Genomic DNA, 27,798 nt, shown 5'->3' on the forward strand with positions numbered 1-27,798 from the left:
CAAGTCAAATCAATAACCAATAGGGGTTGTGCCAAGTGTCTATATGGTATTGGTCAGTTCAAACGAACCAATAAAATCACAGAGCCACACCACTCCCTACAACTATAAATAGAGGTCTTCATAAAGTTAGAGGACACCAGAAGTGATAACAAGAAGAAAGCAGAGAGCTCGTGGATCAAACACCGTAAAATTCTCTACAAGCTACAAGTTCAAGCACTCAAGCTACAAGTTCAAGTTCAAATTTAAGATCAAGAACGAAGCCAAATCAAATACCAAGGCGTTCAAGATCAAATTACTTGTTTGTGATCAAGTTCAAGTTAAGGAGATTAAAGACCAAGCTTTACAAGCCCTTGAATCAAATCAAAGTCAAGCTCATTAAGATACTTTACATTCTTGAAGAATTAGGGGAATACCATAAAGATTGTAACACTCATTTTTTATTGAAATCAAATACTACATTTGTTACGCAATTTTCTAGTCTTAATTATGAACTTGATTTTGATTTTGATTCAAGGGCATGTAAAGCTTGGTCTTGAATCTCCTTCTTGAACTTGGATTTGGATTTGATCACTAACAAGTAATTTGATCTCGAACGCCTTGGTATTTGATTTGCCTTCGTTCTTGATCTTGAACTTGAACTTGTAGCTTATAGAGAAATCTGCGATGTTTGATCCACGAGCTTTCTACTTGCTTCTTGTTATCACTTCTGATTTCTTCTAGCTTTATGAAGAAGACCTCTATTTATAGTTGTAGGGAGCGGTGTGACTCTACGATTTGATTGGTCCGTTTAAACTGACCAATAACATTTAGACACTTGGCACAACTCTATTGGTTGTTGATTTGATTTGGCATCACCCTCTCTTGACACATGGCATGATTCATTGGCTCATTCTTTTGACTTGGATTGCCACGTCACTTGACACGCGGCGTGAGCTTGGGCTTCAAGATGAGCTAATAGCTATTTAGACCTTGGGCTAATGAAGTGGGCTTATTATTTAATATCTTGAATTTAATATGGTCCATTATTTTATGGATTTAAATCCAATAAAATTTAAATGCTTACAATACCAAACACACCCTTGGTGTAAAATATTTTTCTTAGGAAATGTTTCAACAAACTTTGCAACTAAACATGGAAATTAATTATTTCCAAAATCAACAAGAGAAACATATACTTTGAAAGAATATATTATATGATATGTCTTACTCCACTTATTGTTTTTCACATGAAAATTAAGAGAACGATAAAATGTTAGAATTATTGAAAATTTGAAGAGAAAGCTCCAGAGAAAATATTGTTTCTTTCTTAGAAGAGTTAGACATGAAGTAAGAAAAAGAAGTTTTACCAAATACCATGCAGTATGCACGTTTATTTGGTATACAATACTGAAATTAATTAAGTAGAATAGATAACAACGTTCACCAGGTGACAAGGACTTAAAAAACTTTATACGAAGCATTCTCTTAATTCACGAGGGACTAGACAAAAAACTTTTAAAAGAGAAGGGGAAAAAAAAACTTAAAAAGGACTAAAAGTAGCAAGACCTCCCTTTGAAATTTCCATCAACTACTACAACAAAAAAGGGTAGTGTGTACGCAGCCTTATCCTACCTTGTGCAGGAAAAAAAAATATTTCCGATAGACCCTCGATTCAGAACAAGAAATGAAAAAGTCTACAACTAAGTTCCATAAACTAGCTTCAGTAATTGAGCCCTCTCCGGTTGATTTCACATATATCATGTACAGGTCTACAACTCATTTGTAGGAACTATATACACACAAGCTTAACTGAAACTTTATACATAAACTAAGTTCCTTACATATTTACAATAAGATATATATACATAACTAAGTAACTTATGTTATTTACAAGATATTCTTCTGTCCATATATCATCCCATAGCCTCAAGATGTCCAACGATTTCAGCCGTCTGGAAATGAGTATTATAGCACTGAGAACTACTCCTTGTTGCTAGAGGAACGATCCTTCTTCGGTCCACCAAGAATACGAGAAATCTGCAGACCTCTACTGAATGCTTGGTTGAACAACATTCGAGTTTGGAATTCCGAAACAAATGGAAACCAAGCCAAAAATGCAACTGGTGTGAACAAGAGCAACCCCATTATAATTTCATAACCACGAGCAAGTGTCCGAACTGATGCCCAGATGCCAGCACGTTTAACCCAAGGCCTCAAAGCTTGAGCAATCTGAAAGAAGCAGAATAAAGAATCAAAACTCCGGAAGAACAAAAGAAAGATCAGAAGGCAACAAACAAATGAGCATTCACCAAAAGCATTCCCCATCCGGTAGGCATGAAAGCAAGAATGCAAACAATAATGTCGCGAAATTTCAGGTGTAGAATAGCAATCAAAGAAATGAGGAGGGCAACAAATGAGAGGAAAATGAAGCCTTCGATCAAACGAAATGCGAGCTGAAAATCAGCACTGAATTTCCTCCTTCCGACAGACACAACCTGCAAAGAATGAAGAAAAGCAAGACGAAAGATTAATCAGTGTATGCACTCAAAAGCGCAACTAACAAATTTGGGTTAACTGGGACAGCAAAAGCAGGTATACTCATTTTACATGTTGGGTCAACGGAATGAGTCGAGAACAAAGATTTTACAGATATGTTGGTGCGTTAGGAAATCAACTGATCAGGAAAGAACATGCTTTAATTAAACTGATGGTCATAGATTCATAGATCAAATCTTATTTAAATCATCTCAAGATGGAATTCAGCTACTTTTTCTTTTTTATAGAATTATTATCTTAAATAGGAATACACTTTTCTTTATTAGGGAAGTGTTTTTATCCCAAATTAAAAGACACAATGTTCAAGGCAATCATTAGGATAGTCTGTAAAGTAAGAAACTTCACTTATGCAAAACAGAAACTAATAAATGCCGGAAAAACATGAATTGCCACTATATCTTAATCCCCTAAAATCTTTTAGTGGTAACCTACAATTTTGTGAGATAAGATTTTGTATCTGCAAAACTTGTGAGATCTGGGAACTTAACAATGAATACAGAAAGCAACTGAAACTTCTGGGAACTCACCTTCATTACTGCTAATATCAAGAAAATGACGATCCATGATACACCATAAACCTGATTATGCAGCAAGAAACAAACAGGAGTTACTTGATTACTTCAGCAGATCATTTGTGCAAATAGCTATGCAAACTAAGGACATACCAGAAAACTTGTTTCATTGTTCAAAATTGTGAGGTGATATACAAGTCCATACTGATATATAAAAAAGCGCATTGATAACAATATCTCGACTACAGTGCCAAGAATTCCTGTATGATAAAGATGTTCTTGTTCTTTTTCCCACCAAGATTCCCAACTTTTTTCTGGCGATACACCAATACCACCACGATTGCTTATCCATTTATTCCAATCTGTCCAGTCATCCACAATCTTTTGCCACTCGAATCCAGAGGGATTGAACAGGAACGGCGCAAAGAGCCATGTAACAACCAGGAACCATATAGATACAGTTATAAGAACATATGCCACAACATCTCTGTATGATCTACCAAATATATGGTAGACAAGAAGTAACATCATCAGTTCAATTCCCTTGACAATATGGGTTCGAGAGTACAAACGATAGTTTTCAGCAAATTTAGCATGAAATACAACAAAGCCACGACCAGTGCCTCTGTATTGAGCACCCCCATGAAGCAATGTTCTCCCATAATAGTGGGTCCTTGTTCCAAGAGAAAATGTGAAGAAAACAGGAGCAAGTTGTAGTTGCATCAGCACAAAATCAGTTAAGGCATTACGGAAGCCCCTCTCAAGGCCTATTTCCATCATCATTGGCAGTGCCATCAATAGGCCAATTTGCACAAAAGACTGAGAGGCAAGAGCAACTTGAAGAGGCTTATTATTTCGAATAGCTGGGTGCGAACTCAATCCTTCTTCAAGCCCACTGACGACAAGATACAGCCGACCATAAAGAAATACATATACAATAATGACGGTTATCTGCCAAAGCAGAGACACTCATTTAGATAGGACTATAAAGAGAATAAACCCGGTTAGGATCATGAAAGACTAAACTGGAGAAGCAGTTGGGCAATACCAAGGTAGTAAAGTAGAACCCTATAGTGGTGAAGAAGCATGATAGCATACGGAAGAAATCAAATCGATGTCCAAGCCTGTAAACATCACGACTCATTGTCTGCTCACCATTTCCATTAGCTATCTTTGCCTCAAACAATGAAATTTGGTTAAGTCCAACATCCCTTCCTTTACCAACTTGGATGTACTCATGGTGAGTAACATTGCCCCCGCGTAGGGTAGAATTAAAACCTGAGAGATGCATTAAATTTTGTAAGAGTAAGAAAAGCTACAGGATTTACATGTTACAGTTTATGGATTTTCACATACCGGCAAATATGTCTTCACTTAGGTTGATGATTTTGGAAGCCTTGCTCACACCACCTCTTGTTAAATGAAACAATCTATCGAATACATCAGGATGACCATAGTGGAAACGTACTCTGAGACAAAGTATAGAAAATAGAGGAAGCTTCATATCAGTAAAACCTTTTTGACCTTTTTGGCCTAGGCAGCTAGGCCTAGACATGAAAAGGAGTTCAAGTGCTGAATAATAGACATTCAGCCTCTGGCTACACAAGGGAGGATGGGCGGAACATGGTAAGAGTGAGGAGAAATGAAGATTAACAGGGAGGTGCGGAAGAGATTTCAGTGCATTAGCGAAGAAACTCCTGTCATAGATAGACTACTTACAGAACAAAAAACAAAAAAGAAGAGGGAGAAGAGGGGAATAATATAGCATATAACAGTTCCAGTTGGCACTCACAATGAAAGACTTGGAACTTCATGTCCTATACAAAATTTCTTGGCTACTTACTTCAATGGATTGGCCAACAATCTTTGCCCAATTGTGACAAAGCTGGTTTCCTGATTTGACATAAACCATGCTAGTGAAGAAACACTGCACAGAGAAAAATAAAACGGCGACTGATAAGGAAACATACATTTTACTGCAAGATAAAATTTGCATGCACAAGTAAAGTCTTTTCTCCAACCCCACCGTAGCAACAAAAGTTAGTGGTTCTATAGAAGAGGCCATTTCGATACCTGCCAGTGAAAATATGCTCCCGTAGTCCCAGAATAGTCGGATTTCTCACTCCATTCTTTTTCAAAAATTCTTGCAACAAATTCCTCATTTTGAGGGCTTCTTCCATGTAGTTATCCTTATAGTTGAAAAGGCAATAATGTGTCAAACCAAACGTACCAACTTTGTTTCATAGCAAATGAGAATCTTATCGGATACCTGGTTCATATCTATTGTTTGCAATCCTTCCCCACGAGTAAATATTATCGCGTGGTTTTGATTCTCTGGCTTTCCTTCTCCTAATATAGCAGGTCCAGGAAGTCTTATTCGATAAATAACCTAGACAAAAATTCAGAGGTTAATTGCAGGGACTAGAAAGTAATATGGACCAGCAGATGCAGATGTATCTCCAACGTAAAAGCTGGTTCGTAACTGATGAATAAATTTTGAGATTGTTCCTACTTTTTGTAACAGAGAACAGATATATCATTATAACTTCCACAAACAATTGAGTGGATTTTCAAGTATCCAAGCACAAACTCTATGTGTCAATTGACCAAATAATTTGCAGAGATGCAATCCAGCCAGCAGAACTAAACTATAAAAGGAAGGCCACAAACCAGGACCATACATCCAAGAACCAAAATAAAACTAAAGATAAACTCTTGTTATGACACTCTTAAAAAAAGCCAATGCCACAGAAAAAAGAAATAGAAAACTAGAACAGGAGAAAGTGCTTATTTTAGCTGCTAGGTGATCATAATGTTCTAATTCAACACCTGCAATGGGTACCTGATCTAACTTCTGATCTGGCTCTGCTGAGTCCACAGACCTTGGTACAGCCTTCACAAGGGCTGAATAATAGACCTTATCACCAGTCCTTTTTGATTTATCTTTGCTGGTTTCTTCAATCTCATCAATGTAAGCTACTCGAAGAGAAGGGTACCTTCCAAAGAACAAAAGGGACAAACTTTAGAAATAAAAAATCAGACACTTAAAACACAAGACAACAAAGTTATAGCTTCTGGATCATACTTTGTCATTAGTCTCAAAATGTCTTGAGCACGATGATCAGCAGACCTTTTCTGAATGCCATATTGCTGGCACGACACAACATAGGTAAATTTCATGTCTGCAACTGCCTGACATTGTGCCATCAAGGACCTCTCATTTTTTAGCTGTTCGTCAGTATTAGATTCAGCAGCCTTGTAGCCTTTCATTAACTCTGCAAAAATGTAGAAAATGCACTTCATGAAAAATTCCACTCTTCAAAATGACGGGAAGAACAGCAATAATTCTCGTAAGCACCTTCATCTTTTGCCATATCAAGAAAAGCCTGAAGTTCCAAAGCCTGCCGATAGTACATCATACCTCGTACTGATTTTTATAGTTGACCAATCACATCCAAATTAAAAAAATTGTCAAGCCAATACACTGCTCCAAAAGGTCAAAATAAGCATAAAGATAACCATACCAGTTTTGGTCAATGTTTGGCCTCTATATGATGCCCATAGACGAAGTTCTTCCTCCAATTTAATGTTGCCCTTAAGATCCTCTTCACTGCTACAGCTAACTCTCTCAAGGAAGTTCTCCCATTCATCTTTAAAGGTTTTCATATTGATATAAAAACATGAAGAATGATATCGAATCATAATATGTCAAGGTAAGTCCATCATGCCTAAGTTTACAATTAGAATACTAACCTGGGTATATCTTTTGCAAATAAAATAGTATAGAAACACCATCTTCATTTGGCTTTTCCAGGGAATTTATTGAGAAAAGAACCTCCTCGTTGTAGTAAGGTGTCAAAATACTAAAAAAGAAAAAAAGACATCACATAAAATAGTTATAGAAAAATACATTATAAATAACTGACTTTTATAAAATGCACACAGATAAAAGATGTACATCCAAACCATACCACAGTACTCTGAAGCGAACTAGATACCGATGATTGCAAGTTCATGGAGAATAACATACTATCTTTTTTTGACAAGTAAATAATTTATTACCCCAAGGCTAACAGATAAACAGGATCATGATCTTCAAAACTTCTTATCCTAAATGAGTACGATCCTCATAACAGCTCACTCTACTTCCTTCAGGAATGGGACAACCTCATAATCTAAGATGATACAGATGTGAAAGCCCAAGAACGTTGACAAAAGTTGTATCATAACGATAGCCAAGGACAAAGCAAGAATAGTCTACCCATTTAAGAGATAATTTAGATGACAGTTAGCTGCTTGTATGAAACTGTTCACCAAGGTAATGAAACCAAAACCAGAGTTTATCCAAAGATATTCCAGGTTATGGTGTAATATCCACAAAGTGCAAGTGCCTTTATCTATCATTATTGGCCTCGATTCCATCTAGTTGAAGTCTTGAAAATATTTATATGATTGTCATGTTTTAATTTTCTCCAGAATCTCTAATTTTATTTTTCTGCAAGAGGCTCCAATACCGACAAGCTACACATAAATAAGTTGAGGTTTTAACTAACATCCCTGTGATGGTGTCATGATGCACTGTGATTACGTATCCATTAGCAACAGATGTTTTAGTCAGAAAACTTACGAAAAGGAAAGCATATTGCGAACTTTGGGGGCTGAAGGCATATCCATAAACAATGAATTTGAGAAGAATGAGATGCGCCGTCTAGCTTCCAAGTTGGTTGGCACATCCATAGCAGATTCCTTGACAGTAAGCAACAAGTAAAGCCTTCTGATCTGGAAAGGAGGAGAAGCTCATATAAGTGTGGCTCAAAGAGATAACTAATCACCTTCTTTTACCAAATATGTAGTGAAAGGTTATTAAAATGGTTCAACAAAAAACACGAACCTGGCACAATATTGTATACTCTTTCTTCCAAACTTACTCTCTCTCTCTCTCTCTCTCTCCCTCCCTCCCTCTCTCTCTCTCCCTCTCCCTCTCCCTCTCTCTCTCTCTCTCTCTCTACACACACACGCGCGCGCACACACACTAGTTTAAGATAGTCCTACACACACACATTCTTCATTTCATATCTCGCAGAATGGTTTGATGGCATCGCAAATATATACATACACGCTGATAAGTTGGCTTTTTAGCCAATGTCTCTTGTGTTTTTACAAGATTTTATGCTCCATTTATTGGAAAAAGTAACTAATTGTGCTTTGAATGGCTCGATTTCAGGCAATGAAGGTTTGAGTACGCTTAAAGAATGGAAATAATCAAAAATATCAAGAAAAGACCAAGTCCAAGTAAAGAATGGAAGAAAAGTTGAAGTTTGAGCTGAAGACCTTGCGTAGCCTTGCGTAGGCAAACTTGCAGACCTGAGAAGTAAAGATTTGAAGACATTCTGTTTTTGCCTACGCAAACCTGTCTAGGCTACGCAGATATCCTACGTAGAGAAAAAAAAAGCTGAAGTGTTCAAACTTGTGTAGGCTACGCAATTAGCCTACGCCCATGCATCCAACCTACGCAATTGACCGAAGGGCAATTTTGTCCTGTCGTGGAGCTTAGTATAAATAGCTATTTTAAGTCATTCTAGGGTATCTTTTTGGCAAGAATACTTTGTGCAGCAGCTTTTGGGATTCTTCTTTGGGGATTTTGGTGACTTCACCATTGTTCTACGCAATCTTTCTTTCCTCTTTGGCTATTATGTTTAGTTTTTCATCTCTTTTTATATTTTCCTTTCTTAATATGTCTAGCTAAGTTTATTAAGCTAGGATTGTGAACCCTAAGTGTGATTATGTTTTTGGGTTATTAATATAAATTCGAAGTTTGATTAAGCTTTATGTTATCTAATTACTCAATGTATTATTGATTGATTTCGTGGTTGCAAACACTGAATCCATGCCTATTTTGCGTGTTCTAACTTGGAAGAGTGGAACTTAGCTTAGGTACAAGGTAATTAGCAAGGAATTAAATGGGTTAATCACTTGATTAACGAAATCTAACTAGGAATAGTGTGAATACTTGGGATAATCAATTGCTTATCATTGAGCCTTAGTTGTCTTGGAAGAGTAACTTGGGGTAAAAACCTCTCAAGTGTTGGAAGATATTGAGTTGGTATAATAGAAATTGAGGCCATAACACTGCTTAATTAACTAGAATTGAACATTTGTATACCCAAAAGCATAGCCTACACGAAGGGGAAGCAATCCTAGCGTCTTTCTCTTATTTGTTACTACATCACCTTATTTGCACTCTACGTGTTTGATAGAAATCCTTAGTCAAAGATTTAGTAGTAATTGTAGACATAATTGACAATCACTCTTTGTTTGAAGATTACATAAGAATCATCGAGTTTGCACGCATTTGGACTCTCTAACACACACTTACTCCTTGTGGGATTCGACCCCAACCTTTGTTGGGTTTATTATTGCTAACGACCGTGCTACTTTCATATAGAGAGTAGGATTGGACGTCACCAATTTTTGGCGTCGTTGCCGGCTAAGGTTCTTGAGTGTGGATTCTATTAGCCCACTTTGTTCAAAGATGCCAACACTATAACCAACGCTTGTGATCAATGCCAACGTCAAGGCAACATCTCAAGAAAGAATGAAATGCCTTTGAATCCGATTGTGGAGGTGGAGTTGTTTGACGTGTGGGGAATTGACTTCATGGGGCAATTTGTGAGCTCCTACAACAACAAATACATCTTTGTCGCAGTTGACTATGTGTCAAAGTGGGTGGAAGCAGTAGCTCTACCAAACAATGAAGCAAGAAGTGTCACCGCATTCCTTAAGAAGAATATTTTCACAAGGTTCGGCACTCCGAGAGCTATTATAAGTGACGGTGGTTCTCATTTTTGTAATCGATCGTTTGCCACTTTACTTGAGAAATATGGATTCAATCACAAAGTTTCCACACCGTATCACCCACAAACAAGTGGGCAAGTTGAAGTTTCTAATCGTGAGATTAAGAGCATTTTGGCCAAAACTGTCAATGCCAATAGTACGGATTGGTCAAGAAAACTTGATGATGCTCTTTGGGCGTATAGAACGGTCTACAAAACACTAATCGGCATGTCTCCATATAAGTTGGTGTTTGGAAAGGCTTGTCATTTGCCGGTGGAGTTAGAGCACAAAGCTTTGTGGGCCATGAAAAAGCTCAACTTGGAATGGGTCGATGCGGCGAACTTAAGAGTCTCTCAACTTAATGCAATGGATGAATTTCGGTTCCAAGCATATGAGTGCTTCATTATACAAGCAAAGAATGAAGTATCTCCACGACAAGAAGATCATGAAGAGGGAATTCCACCCCGGGGACTTGGTTGTTCTTTACAATTCTAGATTTAAGTTGTTCTCGGGCAAGTTGAAATCAAAATGGTCCGGGCCATTCAAGGTTGCGCATGTTTACCCATTTGGTGCCGTGGATTTGGAGTCCGACGATGGTAAAAGAATTTTTAAAGTGAATGGACAACGAATTCGACATTATTTGGGTCCCATTAATAGAAGAAAAATGGTCTCGGAAGTTGAGTTGGGGGAACCCCCCAATAACATCTTGAGTTGTGTTCGCTATGGTGTCGTACCACGACATTAAATGCGGCGCTTGGTGGGAGGCAACCCATCGTTTTAAAGTTTTTAGTCATAAAAAAAAAAATAATAATAATAATAAAAAAAATCATATATATATATATATATATAAATAATTCCAAGTTCTGTACGCATTTTGATTTTAAATTTTGTGTGTTTTGTTCTTGTGCTTTGATGATTTTGATGTTTAAGTGTGTGAAGGTGAAGTGTTGGAGGGAAGGAAGTGACTCAATTTTACTAAGTGTGCAAGAATGACAAAGTGGAGAGTGAGCCGCTTACTGGTGAGCACACAGTTGCTCCCGTTCACTACCCCCCAAGAATGATTAGGACACCACATCCAGGAGAGCTTAGCGTCGAGGAGCTCAAATTAGTTCGGATGCCACCCCGCTTGGATTGAGAGAGTATTTCCTTAGCGTACCCTTATACTTGTTTTAATTGCATTGAGGGCAATGCAAATTTTTATTTATGGGGGAAGGGCATTGATGAATTTTGGTATAATTGACACTTTTTGTTGCCATTAGTTGGCGTTATGTTTTCTTTTTAGTCATTTCTCTTCTTTTATTTTTATTGGTCTTTTGTTTTTACATTTTCTAGGAATTAGAAATAACCTCGTTGGGTTTTCTTTGCCATGGTTCTTTCCCAAAGATGCAACTTGAACCGGGAATATTTTTATTTTTAGTAGTGTTGGTGTCCCAAAGTTAACCTTTGACTTGTTTGATACAAACACTACTTAGATGTATGCCTTGAAACAACTTTCCATAAAATGCATGTTTTTGAAAATTTTAGAAAGTAGTTGAGTTGGTTATTTTTGGCATGATCCTTAGGTTCCATTGTTAGCCTTAATGTCACTATATAGCTTTTAGGCTATGGCAACTTTTTGCGTTCATGTGTTTCAATTGGGCTCTGAATACATATATCTGCTTTGAGCGTGCATGAGCCATGTGAGGTGAGGTGGTTGTTGAGTTCTTCTGTGTCAATTGTGGTCTAGAACTTGCCCCAAGTGTGTTTCAAGGCGAAATTCTAGGTTGTGCTTGGTTTAGAAAATGAATTTAGGCTTTCTTTGGACAGTTTGTGCCTTTAATTACTTACCCTTGATAAGATTATCCTAGTAAACCCTTTTGAGCATTTAGCCTTTTATTGTCAACCACATTATAAGCCATTTTCCCTTCTTATGCTAACCTCTTTTTACGCCCCGACTTTCTTAAGCACTTGAAATTACAATCTAGGCCAAAAGCCTAAGTTTGGGGGAGGAGGTGGAAAAAGTATGATGTGGAAGCTACTTGAAGGTGAAGCAACCAAAAAAAAAGAGTTGAAATAAAAAGGGAAGACTAAAGACTCATGACAAAGGTGGTGATCACAAAAGGAAAGCCTTGTGAACTAAGGAGCTTTAATGGTGTAATTAAATCATTTTGCCTAGTTGAAAATGAGAGCAAAACGGGTGGAATTTTGAGAGGAATTGTGTTTTGAATTGTCAAGATTGCAGTGCTTAGGAAGGTTGTAATCACTCTTTACCCATATTGATGCCCTACCTCCAACCAAAAACCTACAATACTTTCTCGCAACTCCTAAATGATTTTGAACTAGGCACACATACATTAGTGGAAATTTACGCGAGGGGCAAGCCTATAGCACTACTTTTGTACATTTGAACTTTTTTTGTAAGAGAGAGTGCTTACTTCTTTTGATTCATATCCCACTTTTGCTTATGTGTGGGAATCTCTCTTGATTTGCGAGGGCACATGGAAACTCGGGTGTGATTAATATTTCTTTTCTCAATTGGGACACATGAACAAAAGAAAGTGGCCTTGTGACTTAAAGATAACTTTAGAAGCTTTGGAATCATAGTTTGAAAATTTTTCTTGACTTGTTAAGTACTCATGTGGTTTTGAAATTTAAAATCTTTGGAAGTTGTTGAGGGGTCATGCATATGAGGATAGTTGTGGTACCAACCAAAGTCATGGGTTTTTGTGCTTGACTGCTTCTTAGCTTGATTTTGATGCTAAATTCAGCTTGTGAGTTTAATTGTTTAATAGCTTCAATGAATTGATGCCTAAGTTTGAGTCTTGATTTGGTTTAGGACAACCAAATTGTAAGTTTGGGGGAGTTGATAAGTTGGTTTTTAGCCAATGTCTCTTGTGTTTTTATAAGATTTTATGCCTCATTTATTGGAAAAAGTAACTAATTATGCTTTGAATGGCTCGATTTCAGGTAATGAAGGTTTGAGTACGCTTAAAGAATGGAAAATAATCAAAAATATCAAGAAAAGACCAAGTCCAAGTGAAAAATGGAAGAAAAGTTGAAGTTTGAGCTGAAGACCCTGCGTAGCCTTGCGTAGGCAAACTTGCGTAGGCTACGCAGAGGAAGACCTAAGAAGTAAAGATTTAAAGACATTCTGTTTTTGCCTACGCAAACCTGCGTAGGCTACTCAGATATCCTACGCAGAGAAAAAAGCTGAAGTGTTCAAACTTGCGTAGGCTACGCAATTAGCCTACGCCCATGCATCCAACCTACGCAATTGACCGAAGGGCAATTTTGTCCCGTCGTGGGGCTTAGTATAAATAGCTATTTTAAGTCATTCTAGGGTATCTTTTTGGCAAGAATACTTTGTGCAGAAGCTTTTGGCAAGAATACCATGTTATCTAATTACTCCATGTATTATTGATCAATTTCGTGGTTGCAAACACTAAATCCATGCCTATTTTCCTTGTTCTAACTTGGAAGAGTGGAACTTAGCTTAGGTACAAGGTAATTAGCAAGGAATTAAGTGGGTTAATCACTTGATTAACGAAATCTAACTAGGAATAGTGTGATTTCTACTTGGGATAATCAATTGCTTATCATTGAGCTTTAGTTGTCTTGGAAGAGTAACTTGGGGTAAAAACCTCTCAAGTGTTGGAAGATATTGAGTTGGTATAATAGAAATTGAGGCCATAACACTGCTTAATTAACTAGAATTGAATATTTGTATACCCAAAAGCATAGCCTACACGAAGGGGAAGCAATCCTAGCGTCTTTCTCTTATTTGTTACTACATCACCTTATTTGCACTCTACGTGTTTGATAGAAATCCTTAGTCAAAGATTTAGTAGTAATTGTAGACATAATTGACAACCACTCTTTGTTTGAAGATTACATTAAGAATCATCGAGTTTGCACGCATTTGGACTCTCTAACACACACCTACTCCTTGTGGGATTCGACCCCAACCTTTGTTGGGTTTATTATTGCTAACGACCGTGCTACTTTCATATAGAGAGTAGGATTGGACGTCACCACACGCACACACACATACACACAAATATATATACAAACGCATAAACAGTGGTTTCATTTCAAATCTCACAGGATGGCTTGATGGCAAGGTAAAGAGAATATTATTTTAAGATGGTCCTAATTTAAACTCACTACATTTTGAAACAAGGGGCACACAGAACCAAAAACTGTGTTTAAGTTCTTCCACTTGCTGAATTGAGTCAATCTTTCTCCCATTTCCTATTTTACCATACTAGCCTTTATGCAGGCACATTCTACGTGTAAATGTTTTGTTAATTATTTCAAAATCAAAGAATATTAAAAAATGAAAAAAATATACCACATTTTAGGAAAAACAAATTTATTTGCTTTCACGGCAGAAGGTAAATAGTTTTGAAATTTAGAGGAGAAGTCACGGCAGAACTTTTTTTAAAAAAAGTAAAGATGTGAAACACCAAAAATAAGAAGCGGACGTATGAGAAGTTGGTGCAGGAATTATGGAATGTTTTATGAACACATGAGGTTTGTTGTTTTCTTAAGGTTTCCTCAGTTTTCATGGTGATGTTCTTGTGCTTTACTAGCCAAAACTGGATTGTATTTATTTCACCATGATTAAGAGTAGGAAATTCGCAAGATTAGGAATATGAGATCTTCTAATTGGATGTAATTTTCTAAACCAAGTAGGATTTTATTTGAATCTGCCTAATTATGAATAGGACAATTAATCCAACTTGGAATATTGGTCAACTTAATTTTTCAAGGGTGAAAAAGTCAATTAACATTTTGCTTTTGAAGCTTTATTCTAAAAAAACAATCGTGTATAGATTATGAGAATTTTGACCCATCATCTTTTATTTGCTACGGTGTAATATTAGTCCACTTGACAAGAGTGGGTTGCTCTAGTGGTGAGCACCCTTCACTTCCAACCAAGAGGTTGTGAGTTCGAGTCACCCCAAGAGCAAGGTGGGGAGTTCTTGGAGGGAGGGAGCCGAGGGTCTATCGGAAACAGTCTCTCTACCTTAGGGTAGGGGTAAGGTCTGCGTACAAATTACCCTCCCCAGACCCCACTAGTGGGATTATACTGGATTGTTGTTGTTGTAATTATAGTCCACTGATTGAATCTACTTTTTCAGTCACTTGTCTGAAACTATATCCTGCAACAAAATTAACAGTAAATATGTTATACTCGATTTTGTTGAAGAGATATACTTACTTTTTCCTTCCATGCTTCTGTTTCTGTTACAGGAAAATTAAGAGTGCCAAAGAGCTGAAATTGTGGATTTGGAATCATTCCGCCATGCATTCCATAGGAGCCACCATGGGTGGAATCTAACAAACTACAACAGAGTTATGAAAATGAGAAATAATGATAAACAAATAAATAAAGAACAAGGAAACTTGCTCCAATATGATTTACCTAGGAACAGTGTCTTCCATTATGTCGCGGGTCACAACTTCTAACATATCAAGCAAGAGAATAACTACCTGATCCTTGTCCTCTTTTTTGTTTTCTTTCTACAGAATTTAGAGGCACTTAAGAGAGAATTGTATGACAGGCAAAATTTATTAGCTGAAAATTCGTGTATGATAATTTTTACCAGAAAATCAATAAGCCGCACAAATTGTTCATAGAGGGTAGGTAGAGCGCTCATGTTAAACTCCGGAATCAGATTACCCTGATCTATGTGATCATCAACTTTTGAGAAGATTTCTTTTATCACCCTGAAAAATATTAAATCCCAATTAAAAAAAAAAAAAACAGCTCAAGGTGTCAAAACTGTTCTCTGAAAATGTTTGCCAGGTAAGTAAATGTAACTGATGGGAACTTACTGCTGTTCATGTTCACCCAAAACCAAAATTTTTATAATGCTTTTACATGAAGCATAGCACTCACGAATGGCACTGCGCATATAACTGTCCGCATTCAACCTTTTGGTCAGCTCGCCATCTCTTCCATTGCTATCTTTAGCCATATCCAATGCAATGGGAAGCTAATAGCAGTCATGTGAGATAAACACCACTTAATAAGGTTGCCATTGGATTTCCTTCAAGTTTAGAAAATAAAGAAGCTTATAAGAGCCCAAACCTTGCTAGCTAAGAGAAATGGAGGCCACTGGATAAGGTCCAGATCAGGGTCAGCCCAATATGGCACAAGCAATAAGTTCCTTTCCCTGTAAGAGCAGCAAGTTAGCCGCTGGAAGAATAATATTGCAAGGAAGAAGAGGGGGATAGCAAAAGGGAAGAGAAGGAAAATTGGAAAAGAAACAATAGACAAAACATGAAGCTGGTTAAGGAGGCAAACAGCCGATCAAAGCTCTCAAGAAAAGGATTGTGTGGCACTACCACCATTACAACGGTACCTATTATTTATCAGATCCTCCTCTCTGAAACTCTCTATTATTTTGTTCCACATTTGTGCAAACCTTGCAGCCTCCTTTCCTCTACTAGAAGTGACCTGCAAAAGACCAGTCAATTAACAAAATTATAACACTGATATTTGCGAAGTCAATGCAAAGAGATGCCTAGGACTTGACCTCATCAAATTTCTTAGATAATGTGGCTTTGAGTCCCTTTTTAGGCTTTTCATCCTTTTCCACTGGGATCAAGCAGGCATTAAATGCGCCTGGAAGTGACTGAAACCGCGACCTAAGCATTCCCAATGTACGAATCTGAAAGCAGGAGGGAGGAAGAGAACTTATCACCCAAAAAAGAACATGCCAACTCTGGAAAATCAATGGAATTCAAGGTGGAAGGCATAATTTGGAGAAAAAGAAAATTTTACTTAATTACGTCATATGCTAACTATCTTTGAGCAGAAGTTATCCAAATCACAAAATATGCACTCAGAGATTCTATCAATAGCAATTACTACATACATACTTTCTGCATATCTATGCAATACCTCAAATGACGCATAGGCTTCTGGTAGATTAAAAACAAAATCTAGATCTGACATTAAGATGATACAAACCAACAAGTACGTATGAGATTTTAATCGAGCAACAATTTCATAAAGTCCAAAATGAAGGTTATAAATTGGATGGGGAATTTACTCTAAGTTACTAATGTCAATTAGTGGGTGGAAGCTCTACCAACCTCTCCGAGACGCCGAAACGCGCCATAAATGCCTCCAAATATGGTAGAGAAAATAGCATACCAAATCTGAGTGTCCATGAAATAGACCTGGGATAGTCTTCAATTTAGATGTTGTGCAAAAAAAGTGAAAACAGAGAAACTGCAAGAATGGGAAGACAAGCAAATGGATATGCATACAAGAATGACAGGTGACCATAGAGCAATCACAACACCGATATTGCTTTTCGCTGCAACCATAAGAAGAACAGTATTAATTTACAAATCTTTACTTTAGTGCATAAGTGGATCCACACGTATATGTTAACACCCAATTTTACTTCTCATTCATATACCTCGAGGGAAGAACTCATGCCATCTATAAACGCTGATGTGAACCTTCATGATTTCTTTTGTTGGATCTACAAGAGGTTTTATCTGAAAAAGTAAAATGCTTCAAGTTTTTTATTTTGTATTTTGAGGGCCAATATTTGACATCTGTGCTAGTCCGAAAGTGACATCAAAGTAAAATAGCATGAAGATCAAAGTAAAATAGCCTTGGACTAGATGAAAAGATTAACTAATGGTCTTGGACTAGATGAAAAGATATTCCAGTTAAAACAGTTTCATGGAAATACAACTAGAAACAATCTACAAAAAGAATGCATGGTTAAAGTTCAGTTCGTACTACCATTGTCTTCTTAAAATTTAGTTTCCAGAAAAGAAATTGACAGTTATCAAACTATAGAGAATCTATGACAAATAAAAATATAAGTCTCTTCCTGGTCATCAACTTCTAATATTTTAAATAACTAAAATTTTATAAAAGTTGATATTGGCTAAAATAGTATAAATATCATGAAGATTTCAATTTATTACATTGAAGAAGAAGAAGAAGAAGAAGCAGCAGCAGCAGCCCAACATGACATATAAAAGAGTAAAACTGCTAGTTGTGCTGGATTTTTCTTTTCTTCTTTTACTATGACACCATTTGGGTTATGCACACAAAAGTTTTACAGGATTGAGATTTTTTATTTCTTGAGTATTGAAAATTCTGATTAAAATTTAAAAACATTTGAGTTAATTGAGATAGAACTTTATTTTTTATACAAAAACGCACACACAGAAAAAGAAGAAATATATTTAATCGTAAATTTTTAAAATAAAAAACTAATGTTTAGTACTACATTAAGATGATCCATCAATACATACATGTTTGACATCAATTACGAATTTTATCCACACAAAAAAGGGATAAATATGTGAAATTGTTCAGCGCTTCAAAGGCTAACAAATGGGTCAAGTGCAAGACGCATGACTTTTTTCTATCCAAAAGTTAGCACTGTTAAGATCAGGTCTTATTTCTGCATGTAAATGTTACAAGTTAGGGATAACTTGCACCACTTGGGGGGGGGGAAAGGCAAGACAAAACCAAATACTAGCATTTTTTCCGTCTCAAGTATGTGATAAGCAAATAGCAGCACCAACGGGGATCCCCTTAATAGCAGTCAGACGAGCATAATGACAGAATAGAAATGCGGGAATTAATTACCTCTACATAAAAACTGAATGCCAATTTTGCTGCCAAGAGAAGAACCCAAAACAGTGTGTACCTGGAAAGAACAGCATTACGACCAATATTACAATCAATCAAAAAGAATAGCAGAACTAAATGAGAGTTGCTTCTATCTAAAATTTCAATACAGTAGATTACTTGAAAAGAGAAAATGCATCCTCGTGCATTCCTCTTCCAACATAAAGCCGAGGCTGTAATAAAGAGCATATAAAAAGTATGAGATCAAAGACCACCCAAAAGAAAGAGAATAAATCCAAAGAAGGGAAATAGACGGAATGACAAGCTAAAATAAGAGAGATCGATGTTGGAATACCTGGGACCACCACATTACCAATCTCACAATCTTGTAGTCTGACCTCTCAAGATAACGGCGGATGAAAGGAAACACAAACAGCAATGCAGATAGCATGTTTGGAGACAGGTAAAAAAGAACTGCTATGATGAATAAAGAAGGCGAACTTGAACCATTTCCAAACCAGTTCTTAATAATCTGTGCAAACGCTGGAGGATTTTTCCAGCTATATGCATAAGTCACTGGCAACACTACCACCCATGCTGCTGCTGCAACAGCTTTAAGCACATATCTTAGCTTGACATAGAATGACATGTTGTGTCTTGCTTTCCAGTTCATAATTATATCTAGAACCGCTGCATACACAAGGTAGTCGATAATCATAGTTATAATGATTTTTCTGGAACAGATAAGGATGGATACAGTAAATTATGCGAATAATAAGACTTAGTTCAAAATAAAACCCATAGAGGCTTCTCATCCTTCGCAAAATTTAAAGCACGTCTCTAAGTTCTTCTTCAGACACTTATCCAGAAAAAAAAGAATTAAAAAGGGGATATCATAGATGCTAAGGCCAATCAACTGCCAACTAGAGAAGAAAATCAAAGATGAGAGAAAAATCAGGACAGATGTAGACATCGCTAAAATGTCACTAGTTTATTTAAGTTAGTACTTAGGAGTAAAAAATTCCGAGATCAGTTAAATTATATACAGCCTATGTGATAAACAATTGACTGTTCATTTTAGCTACTCTATTAGATAAGAGTAAAAGCTCCAACATTACTTGCAGTAACACAAACTAATGCGACAATAATCGGATCGCTCAACTTCATGCATAGGAACCGGTCATGTTACTCATTTTTTGGTCCCTTTTCATGGTGACATCAAGCTTGTTTTATTTCATGTTCATTATAAGTTTCATTTTTTTTTTATTGGTTCATTATATGTTTCATTCTTCTTATGAGCTCTTTGAAAAGTCATCTCGAGTGCTAACCATTGGTCTCAAACAAGGGAGAGTGCTACTAATAAAAAAGTTAGTACTTTTTTTTAACTAGTACGAAACAGTATGGAGATACTGGATGTAACTGATCTTAAGAAACTTTTCACTTAACAATATTCATCAAGAGAGTTAACTGATATAAAACTAGTTGAGTACTTCCCCACACTATGTGAGATGACATTTCATATTGACAGAAAAGTACAACCTTCACTTGAATGCCGTTGAAGTGATTTACTTTGAAAATTTCAGAGGTCACATAGTAGGAGAGGAAATTAACTATAACAAAAAGGACAGTGAACTATATCTAGCCTGTCTTTGCCAAAAATAAACCTTCACCTTGAGCAAGCTTCAGTATGGCAGCTGTTATGAAAATGCTCAACACTTTCTTGAACACATCACCTTCAAAAATAGAACCTAGTTGGCCAGATCCATTCCATGCAATAATGATCATCGCCTTCAGTAACACAAAGTAAATCAGCATCCGAAGACACTCAACATGTCGTACAACTAATGAGAAATAAAAGAAAACATGTTGAGATAAAGGAAAAAGATAGACTAACCTGTAAGCATAAAATAAAAAAGCTCCACATCCTATCAAAACTCCTAAAGATGTGCCAATATGAGCGTGTCTCGACAAAATTGATTTTCCCCATCCACTGGTTCCTTTTAGTTGATTCATTTGCCTGAAGATGATCAATATTCAGATTAATCGTGGAACGCTGGTTGTAACAGATTGAGTTATTTAAAATAGCATCTAACACTCAATAATTACAAAAGAACGTAATTAAGGGAATTATGCATGAACACTCGACAGTAAAACACTGGAAAAAAGAAATAGAAAATGAAAAGTAATGAAGTTCTGTGATCTCAAAACTGAATTCACGCCAAATTTCTATTGCCATAACCGAGACAATAAATGAAGACCACTATTCACATGTTCTTACACATGAAGATCAAGAAATATATCTTTTGCCAAACATAGGTTTAGATAGTCATGCATATTTATCAGCTTAACTTCCTTATAGTTAAAGAAAAACTCTGCACCACCTCTAAGAGAAATTTTTTGTTGTTGATTTCATGTTTGATAGCTCAAAATCAATGCTCTATAGGTTTATCTAGTTTACGACCGCATGCAACAGTATGATGGGTTTGACACCTTACTGTTATGCATAAAATTACTGAATTGCTATCACTGAATCTACCCCGCATATATACTTAAGGATGTTGAAGGGTTTCCGTTTATCACCATAAACAGCGTTCAAGAAAGACCTTCCTGAATGTAGTATCTGAATGAATAGCCTGTTCATTATCTAGCTATCTGGTCATCTATACCTCTATGTGATGAAATTAGTTTACTTCAACGTCTTTTATGTTCAAGGTGAAGATTTATCTTTACAGCCTACTCTCAGGCAGGAAACCATCATTTTCTCGAAACAATACTTCCCTTTTAACAGTTTTCATCAGTTTTTTCCTCATTACCAGTTGATCTCTGGTCCAATGCCATTCAAGGAGAAGGTAAGTTCAGTTTGCACTACACTAAAAAGACATGATCTTTGAAGGGGTTAATATTACACATGAGATCTGGCTTCAGGTCATTGTTTTCAACAGCATTGGAACTCCAAGAGCTTTACTTGGCAATAAGTGGTCCGTGCTATACAACCTCTTAGATATTCATAGCAGACTAGAACATTTACATTTTTCAAGGCCTATGTGAACGGGTTAATATCACAGATTCCCTAGATTGTCTGATGTTACAATGTGCCCCCTTCTTGAGGTTTTAAAATATCAAACATAATATTCATCAGATTCCCCCATACTCATCTTGACTAGATTAATTAAAGCATTTCTTTCTCTTGCAATTTCATGTTATCAACTTTGGCTATACTGAGTAGGTCTTAATATCTGAACATATTTGTCAAAATTATGCTTAACATTAGATTCACGGTTTGTGCTCACGATTGAGAGGGGTACAATTTAGTAAAAGTTATTCTTTAGGGAAACATTGAGGAAAATCTAATGTAATAGAAAATCAACACAGGGAGAACATGTTGACAATATATGATATTGGTGAAGAGTGTTATATGAGGGATGGCAAAATAATAGGTGATATTACTTACATCAGCCCGTCGTTGTTCAGCAGAAAGATGGAAGAAATCGGCATCAGCACGCATTGGCCATCCCAGCCTGAAGCAATTGACTGACCTGTAACGTCATGCTAATCATCAGTATACGTTACACAAGAGAACAGATATTCAGATAAAGAGAATATACCAAAAGTACTCATTTAAGTCATCGTAGTTTCTCCACTGAGAATGTTTTGACTTTCCTCCTTTGCTCCTTTTAGATTCCTGTTTGTTCAGGCAGAAAATAAATTCAAGGTGCATCCCGAATAAAGAATCTTGCATTTTGGCCAACAGTGCACGTGAAATACCTCTACTATAGTGTTATAGATGGGAGTCACTACTTTTCTCAAGAAAGCCTCCTCTTCACCACCATAAGCAGGTTTTATAGTTTCGCCTGTCATGGGACTAACACTTCCAGCCAGCATACCATAAAGTTCAAATGCCATCTGAGTCAAGATTTGCAACTAGTAAATGTACTGGAAAACCTAAAAGATAAAAACACTAGATAGGATAACCAGGTCCCAAACTAAACAACATAAGAAATATGATGTCAGTTTCAAGCGTAACTGCCTGATATCTTTCTAAGAAAGAATGAAAACTACACCAATGAAGAGAAGTCTCCAGACATAAAAGATAAAAGATATGATGACTGATTTCTAATCCTATGCTATTTCTAGAGAGCCTCTAGACAAAACGAGAATACACTAGATATAGGCCTCTCTAAATCCCATTGACATGCCTGACATGGCAAGGTTTTAATTATATATTTGTAAGAAATGAGATTAACTTTCAACTAACAATATTTTTAGAAACAAAAAGTAAGCTGAGTGAACTCACAATTTTTAATTTTTGAACATTCAATGTCAAGTTCAATAATGATATGAGTGTCAGTCCTCAAAATTTTATTTTTCAAACTTGGATGAGTAACCCAATGAGCTCTTTATATTAGACACTTTGCAAACTTCAATATCCTATCGAGTTAGATTTGATGAATAGCTAGATACTTAACAGATGATCCAAAAGAAATTATGGTTCAATGTCTCGGGGAATTAATAAAATGATGTGACAGATAAATCAAGTTCTAGAACCTAACAACAAAATAAAAGAAACCGACACAACGAGGTACAGACACACACTTAAAAGATACAAAAAATTACTCCATACATGATGATAAATATAGCACAGGCACTCAGGCATGAATCTTAAATTTGCAGCTTCCCCCCATATAAGAAGATAAAGACCCATGTATAGTAATTTTCGCTGTTGCACTTCTTGCTGGATAGTTGGCAGCCTGCAAGCAAAAACTAGTAGAATTAATAGATTGGACAAAATTTAGAAGTTATAGGCAGACTTTTTTGAAATGGTTAGTCATAGGCAGAGCTATAGTTTGGAGGATATTTATCATAGCATCCCAAGAAAGAGTGGAACGTAAAAAGAAATTCAGATTTCCATAAGAAAGTAAAGTATGCATTAAGGTATACTACCACGTCAACACCCGAGAAATCTAGTACAACAAAAATATTCTTTACAAAATGGCATTGATCTTAATTTGTTCTTTTTCACATCAATTAAACAGCAAAGTTAGCCTTGTCCATTGCCTAGAATTGACCATCTCCCCTTGGCTTTTTCTTACCTTTTCATGTCCTTTTCACATCCTTTTCCTTTTCTCTTGTCGTTAATAACTAGTATTCATTGATTGCATTTAGAACTGCCCAGTAGACAATAATACTTACAATTGCATGGCTATCAGTTAACAAAGCTGCCAGTACTAATAAACACCTCAATATCAACCAATTCATAAAAAGGAGATTAACTCACCAAAGACTGCTCTTCCGACCAAGATACTTGCACCATTTTTTGTAGTTTCTGAAAAGCTTCTTCATAACATCAGTAAGTGCCCGATCATCCAACTAGTATCAGTGATGTACATAACATCGTAAGAAACAAAAACGAAGAGATAGAGAGTGCTATTTCAAATGGAATATCCAAAAAAACAACCTTTGGTTGTTGATCAAGCTTTGGAAATTGCCGGATGTGAACATTTGCCAACAACAGAATCAGATGCTCCCGCTGATTCGCCACATTATCTTTCTGTTTGTCAATCCCAATTATAGTTAACATTGTGAGTGACAGAAGCTAATAAGGATTTACATAACTCAGTGATGTATATACAGAGAATATTGCAGTAGTGTACCTGAAAACCAAACATAGCTTGAAGCCAGTCTAGAATATCTTCATCAACTTTCTTCTTATGACTTTTTGGCCATGGAAGACCTCTTGTATTACGAAGTGCAGCGACAGAAGCTTGAATCTATAAAAAGCAAAAGATCGAGCATGTGATAGAAGCTTCATCAAGGTAAAGTCTGGCAAACAAGAAAAGAGACTACAACTCAACCTCAGGATATCTCATAATTGCTTGATTTGAACTATCAGGGTCAAGTGGAAGTATATTATAAGGGACAAGTATCTCAGTCTTCTCGGCAACCTTTGTATGAGCTTCCAAAATCTACATGTGAAATTCATATAAAATAGAGGATAAGCCAAGATGGTAGATAAAAAGCTGAAGCATATACATAAAACATCTGATCCGCAACACATCTACTTCCAACAATAATATCTCATACTGTCGAGAAGTTACTGGGAGCCCTAGATACCGATAACAACTTGAATAGATTGGAAAGACAGATTTTTTTTTAAAGTCTACCTCATCAGCCACTTCTACAGCTTCTGTCAAGTTAACAGCTTTCAAGACCTCGAAAAGAACAGCAGCTGTTTGGTATGCTTTTGTAAGGCGTGCACTATAAGAAGGCCCAAAGAGAAACAGCTAGAAAGAATCAGCATGAAGAAAACCTAACAGCAAAGTAGAGGATGCAGTGTCAGTATGCCTTAGATATACCGATCAGCTTTATCAGCAGCATTCTGCAAAGCTTGAATATATTTCCGATAGTAATGCTGGTAGAAACTCTGCATTTCACGAGCATCACTTTTTGTTCTTCCAGCCAGGGTTGTTTCATTTTCCTGCATAAATGTGATAATCAATAAAGCTCCTCAAGGTACACATTAATGTTTTAAAACCCCTAAATGTGATGAAGGTGCATAAACTGCGAGCACGCGCTCTACTTTTTGGCTCTGAGCAAACTGTAGTCTTCATCTTGATGTCAGAGCAGCAGTAATGAACTTCATCATAGCTTTCAAAATCTCTTCTTCCTCATTGTCACCCCTTCTCAATCTTCTCTTCATCTACCTATTCCTCCGACGATACCTAACGTTTAAGGTTTTGTTCCTATTGAACTTACCTACATCAAATACCTCACATGGAAAAGGGAATTTTGATCATCCGGAAAAGCCAAAAAAGATTTCCCTGTGCCGTGCCGTGCCCACAACTAACAATGCTAAGTGTAAGTTAGGGTTATACTACTATGCTTATGCGCTACTGAAATTGCAAATGGAAACTGCTATCTCCCACTTATTCCCCCCATATAGCATGAAGAATAAAACTGCACAGAAATCTAAATCATAGTAATATGATTTGACTAATACCAGCACATAAAAAATGTTACGTTGAACCATCACCATATAAAATATCATAACAAGCACATCAATAGTGGTGGTATAAAAACAGTTTACCCTTTCTAACCGTTGAAGAAGGGCAGTTTTGAACTGGCGAACTCCACGGCCACTTGATGTCGGATCTAACCGATGAGCCTTTTCAAAGGCATAAAATCGACCTGATTTTAGTGCAGGAGACAAGCTACGTCAGATAGTTGCACAATCTGCAGGATACCATTACCTCCACCATTATTAAAGATTAAGAAAGGAGGAAACGTTGGTTGCATTGGAGAGTAAAGGTATCATGAAGATGCTCATTACCGTGCAGCAAAGTTATGCTAATTGAACAAAACAGATAACTAAATTGTTGTGTTGACCATTCATTTGATCATGAGCAAGGAAATCGAGAATCCCAATATTTATCATGATAATTAGCTTCAACTGTAGTAATTCTCAAATTCAATTTTAAGTCCACGAGAACAATGCTACCTTAATATATTGAAACAATTTGTTCAGCCTAAATGTGACTAGTACCATAGTTCGTCCAGTTGTTCACAAAAGGAGTAGAGTAGAAAAGCACCATATATATTGTACAAATACAACGCCGAAAACCTCCCAATGATTCAATTTTCCAAGGTACACATTGCCATATAAATACTTACCATGGAGCCCATATATACTTTTCAAACTACATTCTAACATATCTAAGCAACTAAACCTTGACAAATATACTTTTATAAATGAAAAATATGAGCAAACATCCAAGTTCTTGTGCTCCAGCACAAACTTTGACATGTATCACTTACATAGATAAGCTACCCTCGGGTTGCTAGGCTCGACCTCATTGGCGACTCGGAGAATTGGTGCAATTTCACTTAGAGATGATGGCACTAACTCACTGTCCATCATTGACTCCCCTAGATTACCAGCAGTCTGCGTCCGCAGAATACGCCTCTGCGGTTGCAGATCAGATCCTTTTCTCTGGTAAGCCATTTTTCCTTTTGATCCCTCAAAGCTCAGGTTTGCAGCTTTCTCTAACTTGCCTGTCAAAAAAGATATTTACAGCAACCAACCCTACACGCCAGAAAAATACTGACCCCTTAACGTAAAAACCTCATATCCATTACTCAGAAAACAGAGCATGAGAAACAAACACACCTAATTGAGTACAACACTATTTTTCTTGTCAGACATTCAATAAATGAGAAAATAGTCAAATTTCAGAAAAACAAAATATCAAGGAACATATAAACCTACCTTAAGTACACTACACCGCTGGTCCTTGATAAACCAACTTCATAGAGTCACCACGGTTACTTTCCTTTTCAGATTTCTCCTTTCTCTCTTCATATATCAAAACAAACCCAAATTTTCAAGAAATCAGCAGAGTAAGAAAAGAAAAACCAAATTCAAGAACCAAAAAAATAAAATTCCCTTTTTTCTCCTTGATCATAAACAATCAAACTTTAAATTTCTCGAACCGTTTGCTAACTTCTCGATAATCATAAAAAGTGAACCTTTTTTGTAATCAAAACAATAAATTACTAACTTTACTATTAATTCTCACACTTTCTTGAAGAAATAATCAAACAAGACAAAGAACAGAGCACTTTCCAGAAAAGGGTGTGCAAAGAAGATGAAATTGTACCGGATTTTAAGCAGAGTAAATAGGAAAGTGAAATTCTTGAACTTTTGCAGTGCTTTAGCAGAGCACTAATAGATGACAAAGAAAGTTCTACACGAATAATTACTTTACTTGTATGTTGTGGTGAGGGTTAAGTTAAAGTAGTAGAAGACAGAGTAAGACAGTGACACATTGAAAGAGAGAGAGAGAGAGAGAGAGAGAGAGAGAGAGAGGAAGTGGAAGGTGATGTCTCACAAGATAAGAGCTGCCTAACTGACACTGTTACATAGGAGAAACAAAAGGAAAAACATCAACGCGGGTAAAAGCAAAATAAGATGACATTGATTGATCGTAGCATATTAAGATTACCTAAATGCTCTTTATTATGATTTCGTTGATAATGCAGTTTTCTTTTCTCCTCCTCCCCTCCCCCTTCCCCACCCCTCCTTTTGGCTATTCTACTAAATTAGCTACTTTATTTACTATATATGTTCTTTAAATATTCTCGAAGGTTTTTGAACTTTGTCACCGACTAATTAGCTACACTAAGTTTGTAATTTCTTTCTCAAAGTAGTATACATAACCTTATAGTAGCTCCTATAGTATCAGAGTTTTTTGGAGGCGAGAAACTAAAAAAAATATTACAAGCTCATCCTTTTTTGCTTACTTCCAAATATTTTTATCGTAATCA

The 27,798-nt window shown here is 36.5% G+C and overlaps 1 protein-coding gene across 3 annotated transcripts; it reads right to left on the reverse strand.

Annotated features, from left to right (window-relative positions):
• Positions 1-1,684: 1,684 nt before the first annotated feature.
• Positions 1,685-27,355, reverse strand: LOC104114265 (callose synthase 2). Of its 3 annotated transcripts, none has more exons than XM_009624656.4 (44): positions 27,132-27,355; positions 26,741-26,827; positions 26,290-26,526; positions 25,562-25,662; positions 24,831-24,952; positions 24,639-24,732; positions 24,330-24,440; positions 24,129-24,245; positions 23,933-24,025; positions 23,753-23,844; positions 23,099-23,225; positions 22,243-22,380; positions 22,083-22,159; positions 21,929-22,013; positions 20,372-20,494; positions 20,148-20,265; positions 18,833-19,167; positions 18,658-18,710; positions 18,496-18,556; positions 17,300-17,381; positions 17,145-17,194; positions 16,968-17,054; positions 16,406-16,540; positions 16,232-16,326; positions 15,958-16,042; positions 15,702-15,862; positions 15,470-15,593; positions 15,289-15,386; positions 15,085-15,208; positions 7,675-7,826; positions 6,801-6,910; positions 6,572-6,697; positions 6,406-6,474; positions 6,133-6,322; positions 5,890-6,043; positions 5,317-5,436; positions 5,121-5,236; positions 4,891-4,974; positions 4,404-4,516; positions 4,096-4,325; positions 3,201-3,998; positions 3,063-3,113; positions 2,289-2,474; positions 1,685-2,208 (listed from the first exon to the last, which is right to left on the reverse strand). In XM_009624656.4, exons 3-44 carry the CDS (start codon positions 26,474-26,476, stop codon positions 1,960-1,962), a joined length of 5,823 nt encoding a protein of 1,940 aa, XP_009622951.1. In that variant the 5' UTR covers positions 26,477-26,526; positions 26,741-26,827; positions 27,132-27,355; the 3' UTR covers positions 1,685-1,959. The 3 variants fall into 3 exon arrangements, with proteins under 3 accessions (XP_009622951.1, XP_070032248.1, XP_070032253.1); XM_070176147.1 differs by having other exon boundaries at positions 26,290-26,557; positions 27,132-27,331; XM_070176152.1 differs by lacking the exons at positions 17,145-17,194; positions 17,300-17,381; positions 26,290-26,526; positions 26,741-26,827; positions 27,132-27,355 and having other exon boundaries at positions 25,562-25,680.
• Between the last annotated feature and the right edge of the window lie 443 nt (positions 27,356-27,798).

Source organism: Nicotiana tomentosiformis, chromosome 1, assembly GCF_000390325.3.
Source record: "Nicotiana tomentosiformis chromosome 1, ASM39032v3, whole genome shotgun sequence".
In the NCBI taxonomy this organism is placed as follows: Eukaryota; Viridiplantae; Streptophyta; class Magnoliopsida; order Solanales; family Solanaceae; genus Nicotiana; species Nicotiana tomentosiformis.

Coding starts and splice junctions, on each gene's coding strand:
- LOC104114265 (XM_009624656.4), bottom strand. CDS start 26,476: ATGGCTTACCAGAGAAAAGGATCTGATCTGCAACCGCAGAGGCGTATT. Junction 24,953..25,561: donor TTCTTCAACGGTTAGAAAGG/GTAAACTGTTTT, acceptor ACATTTATGCAG/GAAAATGAAACAACCCTGGC. Junction 6,475..6,571: donor CCAAACATTGACCAAAACTG/GTATGGTTATCT, acceptor TATAAAAATCAG/TACGAGGTATGATGTACTAT.